This window comes from Puntigrus tetrazona, chromosome 1 (genome assembly GCF_018831695.1).
Source record: "Puntigrus tetrazona isolate hp1 chromosome 1, ASM1883169v1, whole genome shotgun sequence".
In the NCBI taxonomy this organism is placed as follows: Eukaryota; Metazoa; Chordata; class Actinopteri; order Cypriniformes; family Cyprinidae; genus Puntigrus; species Puntigrus tetrazona.
In genome coordinates this window covers 29463928-29481962 of record NC_056699.1, presented here as the reverse complement: position 1 = coordinate 29481962, position 18035 = coordinate 29463928, and the positions used below count along the sequence as shown (strand labels likewise).

At 45.4% G+C, this 18035-nt stretch overlaps 2 protein-coding genes and 3 long non-coding RNA genes across 5 annotated transcripts; all 5 read left to right on the top strand.

Annotated features, from left to right (window-relative positions):
* The first annotated feature begins 5881 nt into the window (after positions 1-5881).
* Positions 5882-9663, top strand: LOC122349546. Its single transcript, XM_043245639.1, has 17 exons — positions 5882-5917; positions 6007-6174; positions 6290-6489; positions 6575-6687; positions 6827-6933; positions 7113-7289; positions 7447-7655; positions 7744-7840; positions 7994-8038; positions 8129-8150; positions 8277-8304; positions 8390-8465; positions 8558-8707; positions 8794-9002; positions 9097-9200; positions 9343-9461; positions 9598-9663. Exons 1-17 carry the CDS (start codon positions 5882-5884, stop codon positions 9661-9663), a joined length of 1926 nt encoding a protein of 641 aa, XP_043101574.1.
* Positions 9664-9675: 12 nt separating this feature from the next.
* Positions 9676-11619, top strand: LOC122349539. Its single transcript, XM_043245627.1, has 8 exons — positions 9676-9766; positions 9879-10078; positions 10164-10276; positions 10418-10524; positions 10705-10881; positions 11040-11248; positions 11337-11434; positions 11588-11619. Exons 2-8 carry the CDS (start codon positions 9912-9914, stop codon positions 11617-11619), a joined length of 903 nt encoding a protein of 300 aa, XP_043101562.1. The 5' UTR covers positions 9676-9766; positions 9879-9911.
* Positions 11620-11722: 103 nt separating this feature from the next.
* Positions 11723-12288, top strand: LOC122326539. The gene is made up of 4 exons (XR_006247493.1): positions 11723-11744; positions 11871-11898; positions 11984-12059; positions 12151-12288. It is a non-coding gene; the product is annotated as an uncharacterized LOC122326539 (long non-coding RNA).
* Positions 12289-14267: 1979 nt separating this feature from the next.
* On the top strand, positions 14268-15018 carry LOC122326264. The gene is made up of 3 exons (XR_006247458.1): positions 14268-14469; positions 14630-14838; positions 14927-15018. It is a non-coding gene; the product is annotated as an uncharacterized LOC122326264 (long non-coding RNA).
* Positions 15019-15317: 299 nt separating this feature from the next.
* On the top strand, positions 15318-16028 carry LOC122326350. Its single transcript, XR_006247472.1, has 5 exons — positions 15318-15339; positions 15466-15493; positions 15579-15654; positions 15747-15896; positions 15983-16028. It is a non-coding gene; the product is annotated as an uncharacterized LOC122326350 (long non-coding RNA).
* Positions 16029-18035: the final 2007 nt, after the last annotated feature.

Genomic DNA, 18035 nt, shown 5'->3' with positions numbered 1-18035 from the left:
TCTTTCATCGTTATTCCATATATCTCTGCATGTGTGCTCTTTGCCTTTGTTCTGTTCATGTCACTAGAAGCTTGTAAGAGTGTTTTTAATCTTGTACACACACACATAACCACAAACACTGGAAACAAACAACTGGAAAAATTTTACATCATTTCTTAATAGACATTTAGTGCTATAAGCAGTATAGAATATGAATCACTTCAAGAGTAATTAAATGAAAAGAAGAACAAGAAGAACAAAAAGACTGTCAAGAACATGTTCAGAAGCCAATCAAGACAAATATTGATTTATTATACTCACATCCCTTCAACTGTATCCACAGCAACAGCAGCACAAACAACTACATCCGGAACAAACCCTGTTACTCCCAAAACTGAAGTGACCGATGGTTTTAACAAAACAACAGAGGCACTAACCTCCACCGTTGGTGCAGCATCTGCAGAAACAAAAACAAGTGTTACTTCTGAGGGAACGAACACTGCCTTTTATACTACATCTGCAGGAACCACCGATGTGTCTACAGCAGCTGGAGCGATCACTTCCAAAGCACTGCAAACAGCACCAGCAACCTCCATCTCTGCTGCGTTAATTATAAACACAGCGGCAACAACCTCGGATGGAGCAGCTGCTCAAAGGCTGACCGCATCTACATCCTCACCAACAAACACTGCCGGTGCGACTCAAACACCTAGTGACGTAACATCTGCATCACCTACTAAAACATCTGAAGAACTAGCAACCTCTGAAGCAAGTAAAATCCTTACTACACCTAAAGCTACAACTGTTGATCTTACAGCATCTGCATTACCACAAACTACTGAATCAAAAACAGCAGATAGTGCCATGAAAACAAGCAGTGTTTCAGCAATTCCTGAAAGTGCAACACCTCCAACACTGACAACTGCCCTCCCTTCTACAACGGAAAGAGCAGTATATACTGTCACCTCAACACCTGCCATCTCTACAACACCTTCAGAGCAAACAATTGTTAGTGCAACTCAAGACAAGACACAGACTACAGCTGGCATAACAGCAACGTTAGCTGGAAAATCTGAAGCGTCAAGTGAAGTCCCTACTACTAAAGCAACATCTTCCCATTATACATCTGCATTACCACAAGTTACTGTGAATGAAGCAACTGAATCAAAAACAACAGATGCTCTCTTGACAGCTGATGCATCAAAAAACACTGAAAGTGCAACAACGACAGTTAGCCTCCCTGCTACAACCGAGAATGACATATTAACTGTCACACATGCAACTAACCTTCATCTTGCAACATCTGCATTGCAACAAACTACAGCCAGTGCACAAATTGAAGCAAAAACAAATACGGTCTTCACAAAATTTGAACAATCAGTAGTTAGTGCACCTACTCCAACAAATTCTGCAACAAATGAGAAAGAAATTTTCACATTGACTTCGACGACTGCCATTCACTCATCACCTTTAGAAAAAACAGCTGCAAAAGAAACAGACAGTATCTCTGCAAAAACCTCAGAACAAACAACTGTTGGAGCGACACGAGAAGATTTCACTGCTATCACTGAAGCATCAGTAGAACCAACCAAAACTTCGGCAGAAATCTCTGGAACAAGCAAAAAATTGCAGCCTCCAAGCACTGAAGCACAATATACCGACTTCACAAAAAACGCTGGAACTACATCTCCTGAACATATTTCTGAGGCATTTACATCTCAATCAACAAGGTCTACAAATACTGTTCATACCACATCTGTAGTGCCAAATACTCTCGATGCAACACAAACCGCTAGTGATACTACACCTGCAATGCTAACACATTTATTCAGTGTAACTTCTAAAACAACACCTGCTGCACAAACAGACCTTCATCCTACTTCACCTGAACCTCCAGGCACTGAAGAATCAGCAGCAGTCTTCAGTAAAGCTAGTACTGATAGTTTAACAGCGTCATTTTCTATCACAGCTGAAGATTTTAGAACTGCTCTTCATAAAACTGTAGAAGAACGAAGTACACAAACAATGACGTCTACCGCAACCGTAGAGCAGATTACTGTGTTTGCAACCCAAGAAGACGCAACACCTGAGACATCTGCAGAATTAATAACCACACATTTCACTAAACCAAATCCAACAAATACAGTTGCTGTAACAACTCAAGGACGGACATCTACAGAAGCAGAGTCTCTATTCTATACGAACTCAGCTCTGACTAATATCAGGATCAGTGAGTTGCACGTGTGCACAAACACACACTCCACACACACAGGGCATGAAAGAAATATGTGCTTTTAATAATTAAAATGCAGAAAAGTACATGTTAGTAATCACTACAAAACATGTTCATTTCTCAAAGATTGCACTGATTGTATTTTCTTCTTGTTCTTCTGCAGCGACATCAGTGTCTCTGGGTAATGCACAGGTGAGTCAGGAGAAGTCCAAAAAGAAAATAATCGTTATATTTCGCTTTATATATCCTTACACCTAGAATTTAAATAAATTGATACTTAAATTGTATTGTTCAAACAAGGCATTTGGCATCTAAATATAAAATACTAATCTGAATTTTGTATTTTCTGTTTTGTTTTTAGTGCAACTCAACACATTCAAATGGTGAGATTATTAAACATGAACTTCAGCAATGTATTGTGCATGAAAGTGACATCATTCTCAAAGATACTAAGCTCAATATATTGTATGAAGTATGTATTAAGGAGATCGGAGAATACAGAACATATAAAAAAATGTGCATTAGGTCATGGAGACCAGTTATAATAAGGTAGTGCCCTCTAGTGGGTGGCATGAGAAAATACATAATAAAGTATAGACTGTACATTTACTCATTTATATATACTATATATATATATATATATATATATATATATATATATATATATATATATATATATTACTATTATAGCTCATATTGGGATGATGCACAGGAAGCAGTGGTCTGATTAAGAGACAAAAATAGGTGCGTTTAGGTTCAAGCCTAATGAAAATTATCTTTGTTTTTACTACAATTTACAAGAAAAAAACAAAAACAAAAATAGAAGAGATACATTTCCAACCAGAAGCATGCAATATGTTTTATGTATTTATAACTGAACTCCTGTAAGGCCATCACATTGGTAGATTAGCAGCAGTGTTCAGCACTTCTAAAAGATCTGTTTCTAACCAGTTGAACATGCTGACATTTTAAATTCCAGTCACATTTTGTATAGCCATTGCCTGCATAATAAATAAATATCTATGGTTTTCCCTAGAAACAGAACCATGCAGTTTAACTACTGAGTGAGTATTCTTTTAAATAACATTAGTAAGCAGTATCCTAAAATTTAGCTTATAGATATCAGCAAAATATGTTTCATCCACACTGCTACAGAGGAAGCAGCAATCAAACTCTTGATATCTGCGATCTGAACAATCTGAAAAACTTCAGCTTTTTGGTGAGTGATCTCTCTCTTTCTCTTTCTCTCTGCTTCTTCCTACATCTTTACAACAATACTTTGTTTTTATGTAAACAGATACAAGAGGGACAAATAAAAACTATTACTCATATATATATATATATATATATATATATATATATATATATATATATATATATATATATATATGTGTGTGTGTGTGTGTGTGTGTGTGTATAGTATATGATGTGTAGCTGAATTTTAAGCATCATTACTCCAGTCTTCAGTCAATCATTTTTCAATCAATCAATCATTTTTATTTATATAGCACTTTTAACAACACAGGTTGCATCAAAGCACTGTACAGTATAATGACAGGGATGTATAATGACGAGAGTGAACAATTTCTTATTAAATGCAGAGACGGTCTCTGTAATCAATTCAATGTTAAATCACTAGAAGTTAAGTGTCCCCAACCAAGCAAGCCAGAGGCGACAGCGGCAAGGAAACAAAACCCCATGCATACAGAATTGAAAAAAAAGCCTTGGGAGAATCCACTCAGTTGGGGTCAGTTCTCCTCTGACCGGACGCCCAGCACTTAACTTCCAGTTCAATTTTTAACGCAGCAGTGTCAGGTAGTGTAAATGACTTAGTGTGTGTGTGTGTGTGTGTGTGCATCAGGATCTGGTGATTGGTCCACGGGGCGCATCTAGGTTTTCTGGTCTCTGATGAACATAATCTCTGTGTGCTGATCCACCATCTAGTCTGGACACAAACTGTGAAAACAGATTGAGAAAGAGACAGGACTAATATTAGCGTTGATACCATTCTTTTTACAATGTCACAAGCAAATCTAAGTAATGCAGCCTAAAAATCCTTTAACGGATTTGAATAATAAAAAGTGTGTTGGTGTGTTATGTGTAGGCTAAGTTAAAAAGATGTGTCTTTAATCTAGATTTAAACTGGCAGAGTGTGTCTGCTTCACGAACAGAGTTAGGGAGATTGTTCCAGATTTTAGATAGGAACTTAGATAGAGCTAGATAGGAAAAGGATCTGCCGCCCGCAGTTGATTTTGATATTCTAGGTATTATCAAATGGCCAGAGTTTTGAGAACGCAGCGGACGTGCAGGACTATAATGTGATAAGAGCTCGCTCAAGTATTGAGGAGATAAACCATTCAGGGCTTTATAGGTAATTAATAAGATTTTAAAATCTATCCGATGTTTGAAAGGGAGCCAGTGCAGTGTTGACAGAACCGGGCTAATATGATCATATTCAGTGTCACAAGATCCTTCAGAAATCTAATATACTGATTCACTTCTTGAGAAACATTTCTGATTTAATGCATCCTTTTCAAATAAAGGTATCAAGGTATCAAAGGTATCAAATAAATAAAAAAGAATATAAAAAATACTTATTTGTATAGTAATTAGAAATTTGTGTGTGTGTGTCTAACAGAGGACAGCGGATAGGCTGTTGTTCTAAACCTGTATGAGTTTCCTTCTGCTATTAAATGCAACAATACTGGTAACCAAAAAAAATTGAAGTCTTTGAAGTCGATAGAGACCAGAAACGTTCTTCAAAATAATGTGAAAAGAGCAAAGAAAAAAGTATACAACTTGAGCCTCCTTTAGCCTCCTTTAGCCTCCTTGTTAGAGCATTCACCTCCCATGCCAGAGACTTGGGTTAGAGAATATTTGCTTTCATGCAAACAATCATTTGAGTCCTCATGTGTTCATAATTTGTTTAAACAGAAATGATGCTTGTAAAGTACAGTTTGTCACTGTCTCTTCAGCCTGGATGCTTCATCACTTCTCCATGAACAGTTAGAAAATTATCATTAAATTGATAAGAGAGTGATTAAGATTCTTTTTATTTTAGGGTGTTTCTTCAGTCAAGAATGTTCCTGATGGTTCTGATGCTTTAAACTCATTGACTCTGGAGAATGTACAGAACATAGATTTTGTTCAGTCATGGCTGTGTTTCAAATTTATTCCAATCCTCCCTTTCATCACCATAGAGGTCATATCCAACATGAGCATGATAAACTTTTCATGTGTCAGCTACCAGGCAATGTATGAGTAAAAATTTTGAATGTCCTGTTATTACAGAAAAATCAACTGAAATTGTGACTAAGCTCTAAATATTCTTTTGTACATAGAGTCAAAGCACTCAGTCAGAAGGTGAATCTGATCAATGGAACATCAAAGCCCTCCATCTACACCCAATTCATTCAGCCATTCTTGTCTAGACAAATTACAGGTGCAGTCAAAATGTTTTTATATTTCATTTATTCAATTCTGTGACACTTTTTTTTTTTTAAGTTAAAGACCTTATAATATATAAAAAGGATTACAGGTCAGTGATATTCTGTTTAAAGTCCCCAATGTTCTGTATTCAATCTAGATCCAGCCTGTCTTTCTAACATTACAAGCAGCGCTAAATGGCTCGAGAAGAATTTTGGTAAATTCTCATTCTATGCTACCTTAATGGATCTACAAACTCTGAATGGAAATTTCTTGAGTGTAAGTAACCTTTCAAATTACAAATGTACATTTTTGTTATTGCAAACATATCTAAAAAAGCTCCATCTGATCACTGTATCATAATTTAGTTTGATTCGTTGGGGCTGCTGAGCCCTAGCCAAGTAGCTGAACTGATCCTGAGCTCCGGAGCACTGAACAACACCAATCAGATTAACGCTGTGTTCGACCACCTGGAGGAAGGCGAAGCTTTCAAGAACGTGGAGGAGTTTCTAACGGAGCTGAACGCATCTCCTGAGGCAAGTCAATGATTCAAAGTTTCTGACAGAGGCCGCGTGGAAGCCATGAAGAATAGCCCGAAGAATGCGACTTTCACGCAGGGCCATTCACACTCTCGATGTTGCCGCTTCGCAGATTCCCGATATCACCCCCGCTGTGAGAGACGTGATGATGAACCGAACCTTTGTAATCATTGAACTGAAGCTCCAGGAATTTGTGGCTCCTGACTGGAAAGTGTGGTTCACCGAGCTGCTCATCCCTGTCCTGCCCAGTTTCACAGCAGAAATGCTGCTTAAGGTCACGGCTCACATCAGCTGCACCAGCTACCAAGTGATGTGAGTGCCTGAATGTGGAGAGAGGAAGCTTGTCGACCTGCAGCGACACGCCAACCTGACAGCCTTCTGTGCCTTTCTGTTGCAGCGTTGAAGGAATGGGAGATGTTTTCCCAAAAATGACACTCACCAGGAGGCAGGAGATAACCCGGGTTCTGGTGGAGTACCTGAAGGCGTTTGCCGACCAGTTCAAGAGTCCAGGTAGATCTTCGGGGACGTGCTTTCCCGGCCCCTCTCTTGTTGGTTTGGTTTAATCTGTCGGGTCAGGGTTGTTGTCTGTCGGCTTCCTAGCGGTGCACGACACAGGCTGATCTTCTTCCACCCCTGTCTTGAAAAACAGATTGCAAAAAAGACATCGCAAACGATGCTGAGTGGCTTGACATCAACTTGGGTCCGTTCTCCGCGGTGGCCAATTACACAGACCTCAAGGAGCTGAACGTCAGCGGGGTAAATCGGCTATTTTTGCTATGTTTCTCTTCTCCCACAGCTTCAAGGAGCCTTTGGCTGGTAGCGATTTTTATTTCTCAGTTTTTTTTTTCTTTTTTTTTCTGTATATTGTTGGGAAGAGAGCAAGTCGTTAACAACCATGTCCTCTCTCCTTGGTGTCTGGATTTTGTTCACCTTAGCTGGCAGCTCTGGAATCCCTGTCACCTGACCAGAAAGCAGAGCTGCTGCTGGATCCATCCACCGGTGCTCTTGAAAATGTGACCGTGGTGAAAGAGGTGCTGAGCAGCATTGTAAAATCCCCAGAAGGGCAGCAGCTAGAGAAATTCTTTGAAACGTTCGTGGAGGTCAGCAAGGAGGTGAGTCTTTTTATCTTTTTCTTTCTTTTTTTTTTTTTAAATGCAACTTACCCGTAATTGCTTAGACCAAGAATGTGCTGCTTGTGAGCGAGCAGGCAGTGCCAGATGGTCCCATCCCGGTGCTAAAGGTGTCTCTTCCCCCACCTTCCCCTCTCAGAAACACATCCCCTACATCAGCAACGCTGAGGTCCGGGACGCAATACTGAACCTGACTTTGACGGCTCTGGCTCCCAGATTCCCTGTCTTCCAAACCAGTGACTACCAGCTGTGGTTCCAGATAAATCTGGTTGTAGTGCTGGCCAGCTTCCGTCCTGAGGTTCTAGTGGTGATCCCCGCCAACCTCACCTGTGACGCTTACGATGCAATGTAAACAATCCGGTTCCCTTGCTGTCTTGTTTTTACTCAGTGAGTAGAAGTAAACGTTGAGGTTTTCCATTTGTGCACATTTCCACAGATTGAAAGGCCTGGAGAACGCTTTGGCACTTCTCCCATCTCAAGCTGCAGTGGAGCTGACGTCAAGCATCGATGAACTTCTACAGTCACCCCAAAAGGTACGGCCTTAACAACCGTCCTCAAATAAGTAAAGAAAGCTGTTTTGTTCGTTGGCAAACCAAAAGAGTCTTTACCAAATGCGTTCCAATGTAAACAATTTGCCAGTGGCCTCCCATTGACAGAAATCTTGTTTGTCTTGGGTTTTTTCTCAGGCTGCACGCCTCCTCGCCCGTGGCTTTCGTAAGTACTTCATTGTCGTACACGGGTCATGAGTAAAGTTCAAGCCCAATAGAAGCTGTACATAATGCTTTTCTTGTCTGTTCTTCCTTTGTCTTCCTTCTCACCAGTGCAAAGAAACATTAGTGGATGGTGAGTCAAGACTGATGGACTGATAGTTTGCGACTGATAGACTTTCCTCAGTTTGTGATAAACTCATGAGACAGCTAGTAAATTCTAGAACCTCATCTTCTGTTTTTTTTTGTTTTGTCCTTGCAGAGGCGAGGCTGTGTGGTAGTGTCAGCGGGTCAGTATCGGTTTGGTGCCTGCTGAGAACAGAGATAGGCTTTGAAGTGGTGAAAAAGAATAACACGCTTTTTTGTGAATTGCAGGGGCCCACTCGAGAGCCTGCCTCCTCCATCGAGTCAGCTGTGCGACTTTGCCATCTCTGAATATGCCTGCTCTTCGGTACGTCTTCCTTGAACGGTGCACCTGAATACCGTCGCCTTGGCGAAGAGTTCCGGTTCTCTGACTGTACGAATCTGTCCGCTTCTTTCAAGGTCGCATCTTCTCTGTCCCCTGACGCCCTCGTCACGCTGCTGAGTTGCAAGGCACAGAGCAACCCGACCACCAGCGCAGAGGCGTGGAAGCTTTTCTTCCAGAAAGTGGCCGGAGTTCTGGAGGAGGCTCTGTCAGCGTACTCCAACAAAGTGAGTGACGCCCCTGCTTTCTGGGAAAGGAGATGAAGCGCTGTCTCTGAGCTCTACACTGACATATTGTCCTTTTGCTTTCACAGAGCCTCGGTGACCCTCAGCCTGACTCCCGTGTTCTCGATGCCATTGGAGAGGTGAAAGTCAACAACTTCAGCGCCGCACAACTGACAGATGTCCGCTTCATTGCCGACTGGTTCCAGGGACGGCTGAGGCCATTCTTGCCAGCAGTCTCCAGGGACTTCCTGTCCTGCCTTAGCGGCAAGAACTTCAGTTGCGCAACCTACCAAGTTGTGTAAGTATCTTCAGCGCTCAGGAAATCCTGAAGCGGTTGTCGGGGGATTCAAGTTGAGCAATCCGTAACGTCCGACGGTCTTTCCCCGAATTAGGGTGCAGGCTCTCAGTCATCAAGCGTCCCTCATGGACGTGAGGCATCAACGGCTCGTCTTCAGCGATTTTGTCCATCCCTTCCTCTCGAGAGATGACCTAACAGGTACTTTAGGCTCCATCACTGTCTTGACGTGTCATGCGTCATGCGGTAGTGCCCCTAGGCATCCTTCAGCCGCCTCGGCTCGTCACGTGTGTTTTCGCCAGCTCAGTGCTGTTCTGTGTTATTCTTCCAATTTTCACTCCAGATCCTGCCTGTCTTACCAAAACTACGAGCAGCGCTGACTGGCTGGAGAAGAACTTTGGCAACTTCTCCGTCTACGCGAGCTTGGAGGATTTGAAGACGCTGAATGCAAATTTCTCCAGCGTGAGTAACTTTTGGCTGGCTCCAGCTGCTCATGTGAAGCCTCATTATTTAATGGAAGTGGTTCTTAAACCTTTCCTTTTTTAAGTAAACGGCCTCATCTATGATGTAACGTCTCCTTTTCCGTCTTGTGCTTCAGTTTGATTCGTTGGGGCTGCTGAGCCCCAGCCAAGTAGCTGAACTGATCCTGAGCCCGGAGCACTGAACAACACACCAATCAGATTAACGCTGTGTTCGACCACCTGGAGGAAGGCGAAGCTTTCAAGAACGTGGAGGAGTTTCTAACGGAGCTGAACGCATCTCCTGAGGCAAGTCAATGATTCAAAGTTTCTGACAGAGGCCGCGTGGAAGCCATGAAGAATAGCCCAAGAATGCGACTTTCACGCAGTGCCATTCACTCCCGATGTTGCCGCTTTGCAGATTCCCGATATCACCCCCGCTGTGAGAGACGTGATGATGAACCGAACCTTTGTAATCATTGAACTGAAGCTCCAGGAATTTGTGGCTCCTGACTGGAAAGTGTGGTTCACCGAGCTGCTCATCCCTGTCCTGCCCAGTTTCACAGCAGAAATGCTGCTTAAGGTCACGGCTCACATCAGCTGCACCAGCTACCAAGTGATGTGAGTGCCTGAATGTGGAGAGAGGAAGCTTGTCGACCTGCAGCGACACGCCAACCTGACAGCCTTCTGTGCCTTTCTGTTGCAGCGTTGAAGGAATGGGAGATGTTTTCCCAAAAATGACACTCACCAGGAGGCAGGAGATAACCCGGGTTCTGGTGGAGTACCTGAAGGCGTTTGCCGACCAGTTCAAGAGTCCAGGTAGATCTTCGGGACGCGTGCTTTCCCGCCCCTCTCTTGTTGGTTTGGTTTAATCTGTCGGGTCAGGGTTGTTGTCTGTCGGCTTCCTAGCGGTGCACACGACACAGGCTGATCTTCTTCCACCCCTGTCTTGAAAAACAGATTGCAAAAAAGACATCGCAAACGATGCTGAGTGGCTTGACATCAACTTGGGTCCGTTCTCCGCGGTGGCCAATTACACAGACCTCAAGGAGCTGAACGTCAGCGGGGTAAATCGGCTATTTTTGCTATGTTTCTCTTCTCCCACAGCTTCAAGGAGCCTTTGGCTGGTAGCGATTTTTGTTTCTCAGTTTTTTTTTTTTTTTTTTTTTCTGTATATTGTTGGGAAGAGAGCAAGTCGTTAACAACCATGTCCTCTCTCCTTGGTGTCTGGATTTTGTTCACCTTAGCTGGCAGCTCTGGAATCCCTGTCACCTGACCAGAAAGCAGAGCTGCTGCTGGATCCATCCACCGGTGCTCTTGAAAATGTGACCGTGGTGAAAGAGGTGCTGAGCAGCATTGTAAAATCCCCAGAAGGGCAGCAGCTAGAGAAATTCTTTGAAACGTTCGTGGAGGTCAGCAAGGAGGTGAGTCTTTTTATCTTTTTCTTTCTTTTTTTTTTTTTTTAAATGCAACTTACCCGTAATTGCTTAGACCAAGAATGTGCTGCTTGTGAGCGAGCAGGCAGTGCCAGATGGTCCCATCCCGGTGCTAAAGGTGTCTCTTCCCCACCTTCCCCTCTCAGAAACACATCCCCTACATCAGCAACGCTGAGGTCCGGGACGCAATACTGAACCTGACTTTGACGGCTCTGGCTCCCAGATTCCCTGTCTTCCAAACCAGTGACTACCAGCTGTGGTTCCAGATAAATCTGGTTGTAGTGCTGGCCAGCTTCCGTCCTGAGGTTCTAGTGGTGATCCCCGCCAACCTCACCTGTGACGCTTACGATGCAATGTAAACAATCCGGTTCCCTTGCTGTCTTGTTTTTACTCAGTGAGTAGAAGTAAACGTTGAGGTTTTCCATTTGTGCACATTTCCACAGATTGAAAGGCCTGGAGAACGCTTTGGCACTTCTCCCATCTCAAGCTGCAGTGGAGCTGACGTCAAGCATCGATGAACTTCTACAGTCACCCCCAAAAGGTACGGCCTTAACAACCGTCCTCAAATAAGTAAAGAAAGCTGTTTTGTTCGTTGGCAAACCAAAAGAGTCTTTACCAAATGCGTTCCAATGTAAACAATTTGCCAGTGGCCTCCCATTGACAGAAATCTTGTTTGTCTTGGGTTTTTTCTCAGGCTGCACGCCTCCTCGCCCGTGGCTTTCGTAAGTACTTCATTGTCGTACACGGGTCATGAGTAAAGTTCAAGCCCAATAGAAGCTGTACATAATGCTTTTCTTGTCTGTTCTTCCTTTGTCTTCCTTCTCACCAGTGCAAAGAAACATTAGTGGATGGTGAGTCAAGACTGATGGACTGATAGTTTGCGACTGATAGACTTTCCTCAGTTTGTGATAAACTCATGAGACAGCTAGTAAATTCTAGAACCTCATCTTCTGTTTTTTTTTGTTTTGTCCTTGCAGAGGCGAGGCTGTGTGGTAGTGTCAGCGGGTCAGTATCGGTTTGGTGCCTGCTGAGAACAGAGATAGGCTTTGAAGTGGTGAAAAAGAATAACACGTTTTTTTGTGAATTGCAGGGGCCCACTCGGGAGCCTGCCTCCTCCATCGAGTCAGCTGTGCGACTTTGCCATCTCTGAATATGCCTGCTCTTCGGTACGTCTTCCTTGAACGGTGCACCTGAATACCGCCGCCTTGGCGAAGAGTTCGGTTCTCTGACTGTACGAATCTGTCCGCTTCTTTCAAGGTCGCATCTTCTCTGTCCCCTGACGCCCTCGTCACGCTGCTGAGTTGCAAGGCACAGAGCAACCCGACCACCAGCGCAGAGGCGTGGAAGCTTTTCTTCCAGAAAGTGGCCGGAGTTCTGGAGGAGGCTCTGTCAGCGCACTCCAACAAAGTGAGTGACGCCCCTGCTTTCTGGGAAAGGAGATGAAGCGCTGTCTCTGAGCTCTACACTGACATATTGTCCTTTGCTTTCACAGAGCCTCGGTGACCTCAGCCTGACTCCCGTGTTCTCGATGCCATTGGAGAGGTGAAAGTCAACAACTTCAGCGCCGCACAACTGACAGATGTCCGCTTCATTGCCGACTGGTTCCAGGGACGGCTGAGGCCATTCTTGCCAGCAGTCTCCAGGGACTTCCTGTCCTGCCTTAGCGGCAAGAACTTCAGTTGCGCAACCTACCAAGTTGTGTAAGTATCTTCAGCGCTCAGGAAATCCTGAAGCGGTTGTCGGGGGATTCAAGTTGAGCAATCCGTAACGTCCGACGGTCTTTCCCCGAATTAGGGTGCAGGCTCTCAGTCATCAAGCGTCCCTCATGGACGTGAGGCATCAACGGCTCGTCTTCAGCGATTTTGTCCATCCCTTCCTCTCGAGAGATGACCTAACAGGTACTTTAGGCTCCATCACTGTCTTGACGTGTCATGCGTCATGCGGTAGTGCCCCTAGGCATCCTTCAGCGTCTCGGCTCGTCACGTGTGTTTTCGCCAGCTCAGTGCTGTTCTGTGTTATTCTTCCAATTTTCACTCCAGATCCTGCCTGTCTTACCAAAACTACGAGCAGCGCTGACTGGCTGGAGAAGAACTTTGGCAACTTCTCCGTCTACGCGAGCTTGGAGGATTTGAAGACGCTGAATGCAAATTTCTCCAGCGTGAGTAACTTTTGGCTGGCTCCAGCTGCTCATGTGAAGCCTCATTATTTAATGGAAGTGGTTCTTAAACCTTTCCTTTTTTAAGTAAACGGCCTCATCTATGATGTAACGTCTCCTTTTCCGTCTTGTGCTTCAGTTTGATTCGTTGGGGCTGCTGAGCCCTAGCCAAGTAGCTGAACTGATCCTGAGCTCCGGAGCACTGAACAACACCAATCAGATTAACGCTGTGTTCGACCACCTGGAGGAAGGCGAAGCTTTCAAGAACGTGGAGGAGTTTCTAACGGAGCTGAACGCATCTCCTGAGGCAAGTCAATGATTCAAAGTTTCTGACAGAGGCCGCGTGGAAGCCATGAAGAATAGCCCAAGAATGCGACTTTCACGCAGTGCCATTCACACTCCCGATGTTGCCGCTTTGCAGATTCCCGATATCACCCCCGCTGTGAGAGACGTGATGATGAACCGAACCTTTGTAATCATTGAACTGAAGCTCCAGGAATTTGTGGCTCCTGACTGGAAAGTGTGGTTCACCGAGCTGCTCATCCCTGTCCTGCCCAGTTTCACAGCAGAAATGCTGCTTAAGGTCACGGCTCACATCAGCTGCACCAGCTACCAAGTGATGTGAGTGCCTGAAATGTGGAGAGAGGAAGCTTGTCGACCTGCAGCGACACGCCAACCTGACAGCCTTCTGTGCCTTTCTGTTGCAGCGTTGAAGGAATGGGAGATGTTTTCCCAAAAATGACACTCACCAGGAGGCAGGAGATAACCCGGGTTCTGGTGGAGTACCTGAAGGCGTTTGCCGACCAGTTCAAGAGTCCAGGTAGATCTTCGGGACGTGCTTTCCGGCCCCTCTCTTGTTGGTTTGGTTTAATCTGTCGGGTCAGGGTTGTTGTCTGTCGGCTTCCTAGCGGTGCACGACACAGGCTGATCTTCTTCCACCCCTGTCTTGAAAAACAGATTGCAAAAAAGACATCGCAAACGATGCTGAGTGGCTTGACATCAACTTGGGTCCGTTCTCGCGGTGGCCAATTACACAGACCTCAAGGAGCTGAACGTCAGCGGGTAAATCGGCTATTTTTGCTATGTTTCTCTTCTCCCACAGCTTCAAGGGAGCCTTTGGCTGGTAGCGATTTTTGTTTTCTCAGTTTTTTTTTTTTTTTTTTTTTCTGTATATTGTTGGGAAGAGAGCAAGTCGTTAACAACCATGTCCTCTCTCCTTGGTGTCTGGATTTTGTTCACCTTAGCTGGCAGCTCTGGAATCCCTGTCACCTGACCAGAAAGCAGAGCTGCTGCTGGATCCATCCACCGGTGCTCTTGAAAATGTGACCGTGGTGAAAGAGGTGCTGAGCAGCATTGTAAAATCCCCAGAAGGGCAGCAGCTAGAGAAATTCTTTGAAACGTTCGTGGAGGTCAGCAAGGAGGTGAGTCTTTTTATCTTTTTCTTTCTTTTTTTTTTTTTTTTTTAAATGCAACTTACCGTAATTGCTTAGACCAAGAATGTGCTGCTTGTGAGCGAGCAGGCAGTGCCAGATGGTCCCATCCCGGTGCTAAAGGTGTCTCTTCCCCACCTTCCCCTCTCAGAAACACATCCCCTACATCAGCAACGCTGAGGTCCGGGACGCAATACTGAACCTGACTTTGACGGCTCTGGCTCCCAGATTCCCTGTCTTCCAAACCAGTGACTACCAGCTGTGGTTCCAGATAAATCTGGTTGTAGTGCTGGCCAGCTTCCGTCCTGAGGTTCTAGTGGTGATCCCCGCCAACCTCACCTGTGACGCTTACGATGCAATGTAAACAATCCGGTTCCCTTGCTGTCTTGTTTTTACTCAGTGAGTAGAAGTAAACGTTGAGGTTTTCCATTTGTGCACATTTCCACAGATTGAAAGGCCTGGAGAACGCTTTGGCACTTCTCCCATCTCAAGCTGCAGTGGAGCTGACGTCAAGCATCGATGAACTTCTACAGTCACCCCAAAAGGTACGGCCTTAACAACCGTCCTCAAATAAGTAAAGAAAGCTGTTTTGTTCGTTGGCAAACCAAAAGAGTCTTTACCAAATGCGTTCCAATGTAAACAATTTGCCAGTGGCCTCCCATTGACAGAAATCTTGTTTGTCTTGGGTTTTTTCTCAGGCTGCACGCCTCGCCTCGCCCCCGTGGCTTTCGTAAGTACTTCATTGTCGTACACACGGGTCATGAGTAAAGTTCAAGCCCAATAGAAGCTGTACATAATGCTTTTCTTGTCTGTTCTTCCTTTGTCTTCCTTCTCACCAGTGCAAAGAAACATTAGTGGATGGTGAGTCAAGACTGATGGACTGATAGTTTGCGACTGATAGACTTTCCTCAGTTTGTGATAAACTCATGAGACAGCTAGTAAATTCTAGAACCTCATCTTCTGTTTTTTTTTGTTTTGTCCTTGCAGAGGCGAGGCTGTGTGGTAGTGTCAGCGGGTCAGTATCGGTTTGGTGCCTGCTGAGAACAGAGATAGGCTTTGAAGTGGTGAAAAAGAATAACACGTTTTTTTGTGAATTGCAGGGGCCCACTCGGGAGCCTGCCTCCTCCATCGAGTCAGCTGTGCGACTTTGCCATCTCTGAATATGCCTGCTCTTCGGTACGTCTTCCTTGAACGGTGCACCTGAATACCGTCGCCTTGGCGAAGAGTTCCGGTTCTCTGACTGTACGAATCTGTCCGCTTCTTTCAAGGTCGCATCTTCTCTGTCCCCTGACGCCCTCGTCACGCTGCTGAGTTGCAAGGCACAGAGCAACCCGACCACCAGCGCAGAGGCGTGGAAGCTTTTCTTCCAGAAAGTGGCCGGAGTTCTGGAGGAGGCTCTGTCAGCGTACTCCAACAAAGTGAGTGACGCCCCTGCTTTCTGGGAAAGGAGATGAAGCGCTGTCTCTGAGCTCTACACTGACATATTGTCCTTTTGCTTTCACAGAGCCTCGGTGACCCTCAGCCTGACTCCCGTGTTCTCGATGCCATTGAGAGGTGAAAGTCAACAACTTCAGCGCCGCACAACTGACAGATGTCCGCTTCATTGCCGACTGGTTCCAGGGACGGCTGAGGCCATTCTTGCCAGCAGTCTCCAGGGACTTCCTGTCCTGCCTTAGCGGCAAGAACTTCAGTTGCGCAACCTACCAAGTTGTGTAAGTATCTTCAGCGCTCAGGAAATCCTGAAGCGGTTGTCGGGGGATTCAAGTTGAGCAATCCGTAACGTCCGACGGTCTTTCCCGAATTAGGTGCAGGCTCTCAGTCATCAAGCGTCCCTCATGGACGTGAGGCATCAACGGCTCGTCTTCAGCGATTTTGTCCATCCCTTCCTCTCGAGAGATGACCTAACAGGTACTTTAGGCTCCATCACTGTCTTGACGTGTCATGCGTCATGCGGTAGTGCCCCTAGGCATCCTTCAGCGTCTCGGCTCGTCACGTGTGTTTTCGCCAGCTCAGTGCTGTTCTGTGTTATTCTTCCAATTTTCACTCCAGATCCTGCCTGTCTTACCAAAAAAACTACGAGCAGCGCTGACTGGCTGGAGAAGAACTTTGGCAACTTCTCCGTCTCACGCGAGCTTGGAGGATTTGAAGACGCTGAATGCAAATTTCTCCAGCGTGAGTAACTTTTGGCTGGCTCCAGCTGCTCATGTGAAGCCTCATTATTTAATGGAAGTGGTTCTTAAACCTTTCCTTTTTTAAGTAAACGGCCTCATCTATGATGTAACGTCTCCTTTTCCGTCTTGTGCTTCAGTTTGATTCGTTGGGGCTGCTGAGCCCTAGCCAAGTAGCTGAACTGATCCTGAGCTCCGGAGCACTGAACAACACCAATCAGATTAACGCTGTGTTCGACCACCTGGAGGAAGGCGAAGCTTTCAAGAACGTGGAGGAGTTTCTAACGGAGCTGAACGCATCTCCTGAGGCAAGTCAATGATTCAAAGTTTCTGACAGAGGCCGCGTGGAAGCCATGAAGAATAGCCCGAAGAATGCGACTTTCACGCAGTGCCATTCACACTCCCGATGTTGCCGCTTTGCAGATTCCCGATATCACCCCCGCTGTGAGAGACGTGATGATGAACCGAACCTTTGTAATCATTGAACTGAAGCTCCAGGAATTTGTGGCTCCTGACTGGAAAGTGTGGTTCACCGAGCTGCTCATCCCTGTCCTGCCCAGTTTCACAGCAGAAATGCTGCTTAAGGTCACGGCTCACATCAGCTGCACCAGCTACCAAGTGATGTGAGTGCCTGAATGTGGAGAGAGGAAGCTTGTCGACCTGCAGCGACACGCCAACCTGACAGCCTTCTGTGCCTTTCTGTTGCAGCGTTGAAGGAATGGGAGATGTTTTCCCAAAATGACACTCACCAGGAGGCAGGAGATAACCCGGGTTCTGGTGGAGTACCTGAAGGCGTTTGCCGACCAGTTCAAGAGTCCAGGTAGATCTTCGGGACGTGCTTTCCGGCCCTCTCTTGTTGGTTTGGTTTAATCTGTCGGGTCAGGGTTGTTGTCTGTCGGCTTCCTAGCGTGTGCACGACACAGGCTGATCTTCTTCCACCCCTGTCTTGAAAAACAGATTGCAAAAAAGACATCGCAAACGATGCTGAGTGGCTTGACATCAACTTGGGTCCGTTCTCCGCGGTGGCCAATTACACAGACCTCAAGGAGCTGAACGTCAGCGGGGTAAATCGGCTATTTTTGCTATGTTTCTCTTCTCCCACAGCTTCAAGGGAGCCTTTGGCTGGTAGCGATTTTTATTTCTCAGTTTTTTTTTTTTTTTTTTTTTCTGTATATTGTTGGGAAGAGAGCAAGTCGTTAACAACCATGTCCTCTCTCCTTGGTGTCTGGATTTTGTTCACCTTAGCTGGCAGCTCTGGAATCCCTGTCACCTGACCAGAAAGCAGAGCTGCTGCTGGATCCATCCACCGGTGCTCTTGAAAATGTGACCGTGGTGAAAGAGGTGCTGAGCAGCATTGTAAAATCCCCAGAAGGGCAGCAGCTAGAGAAA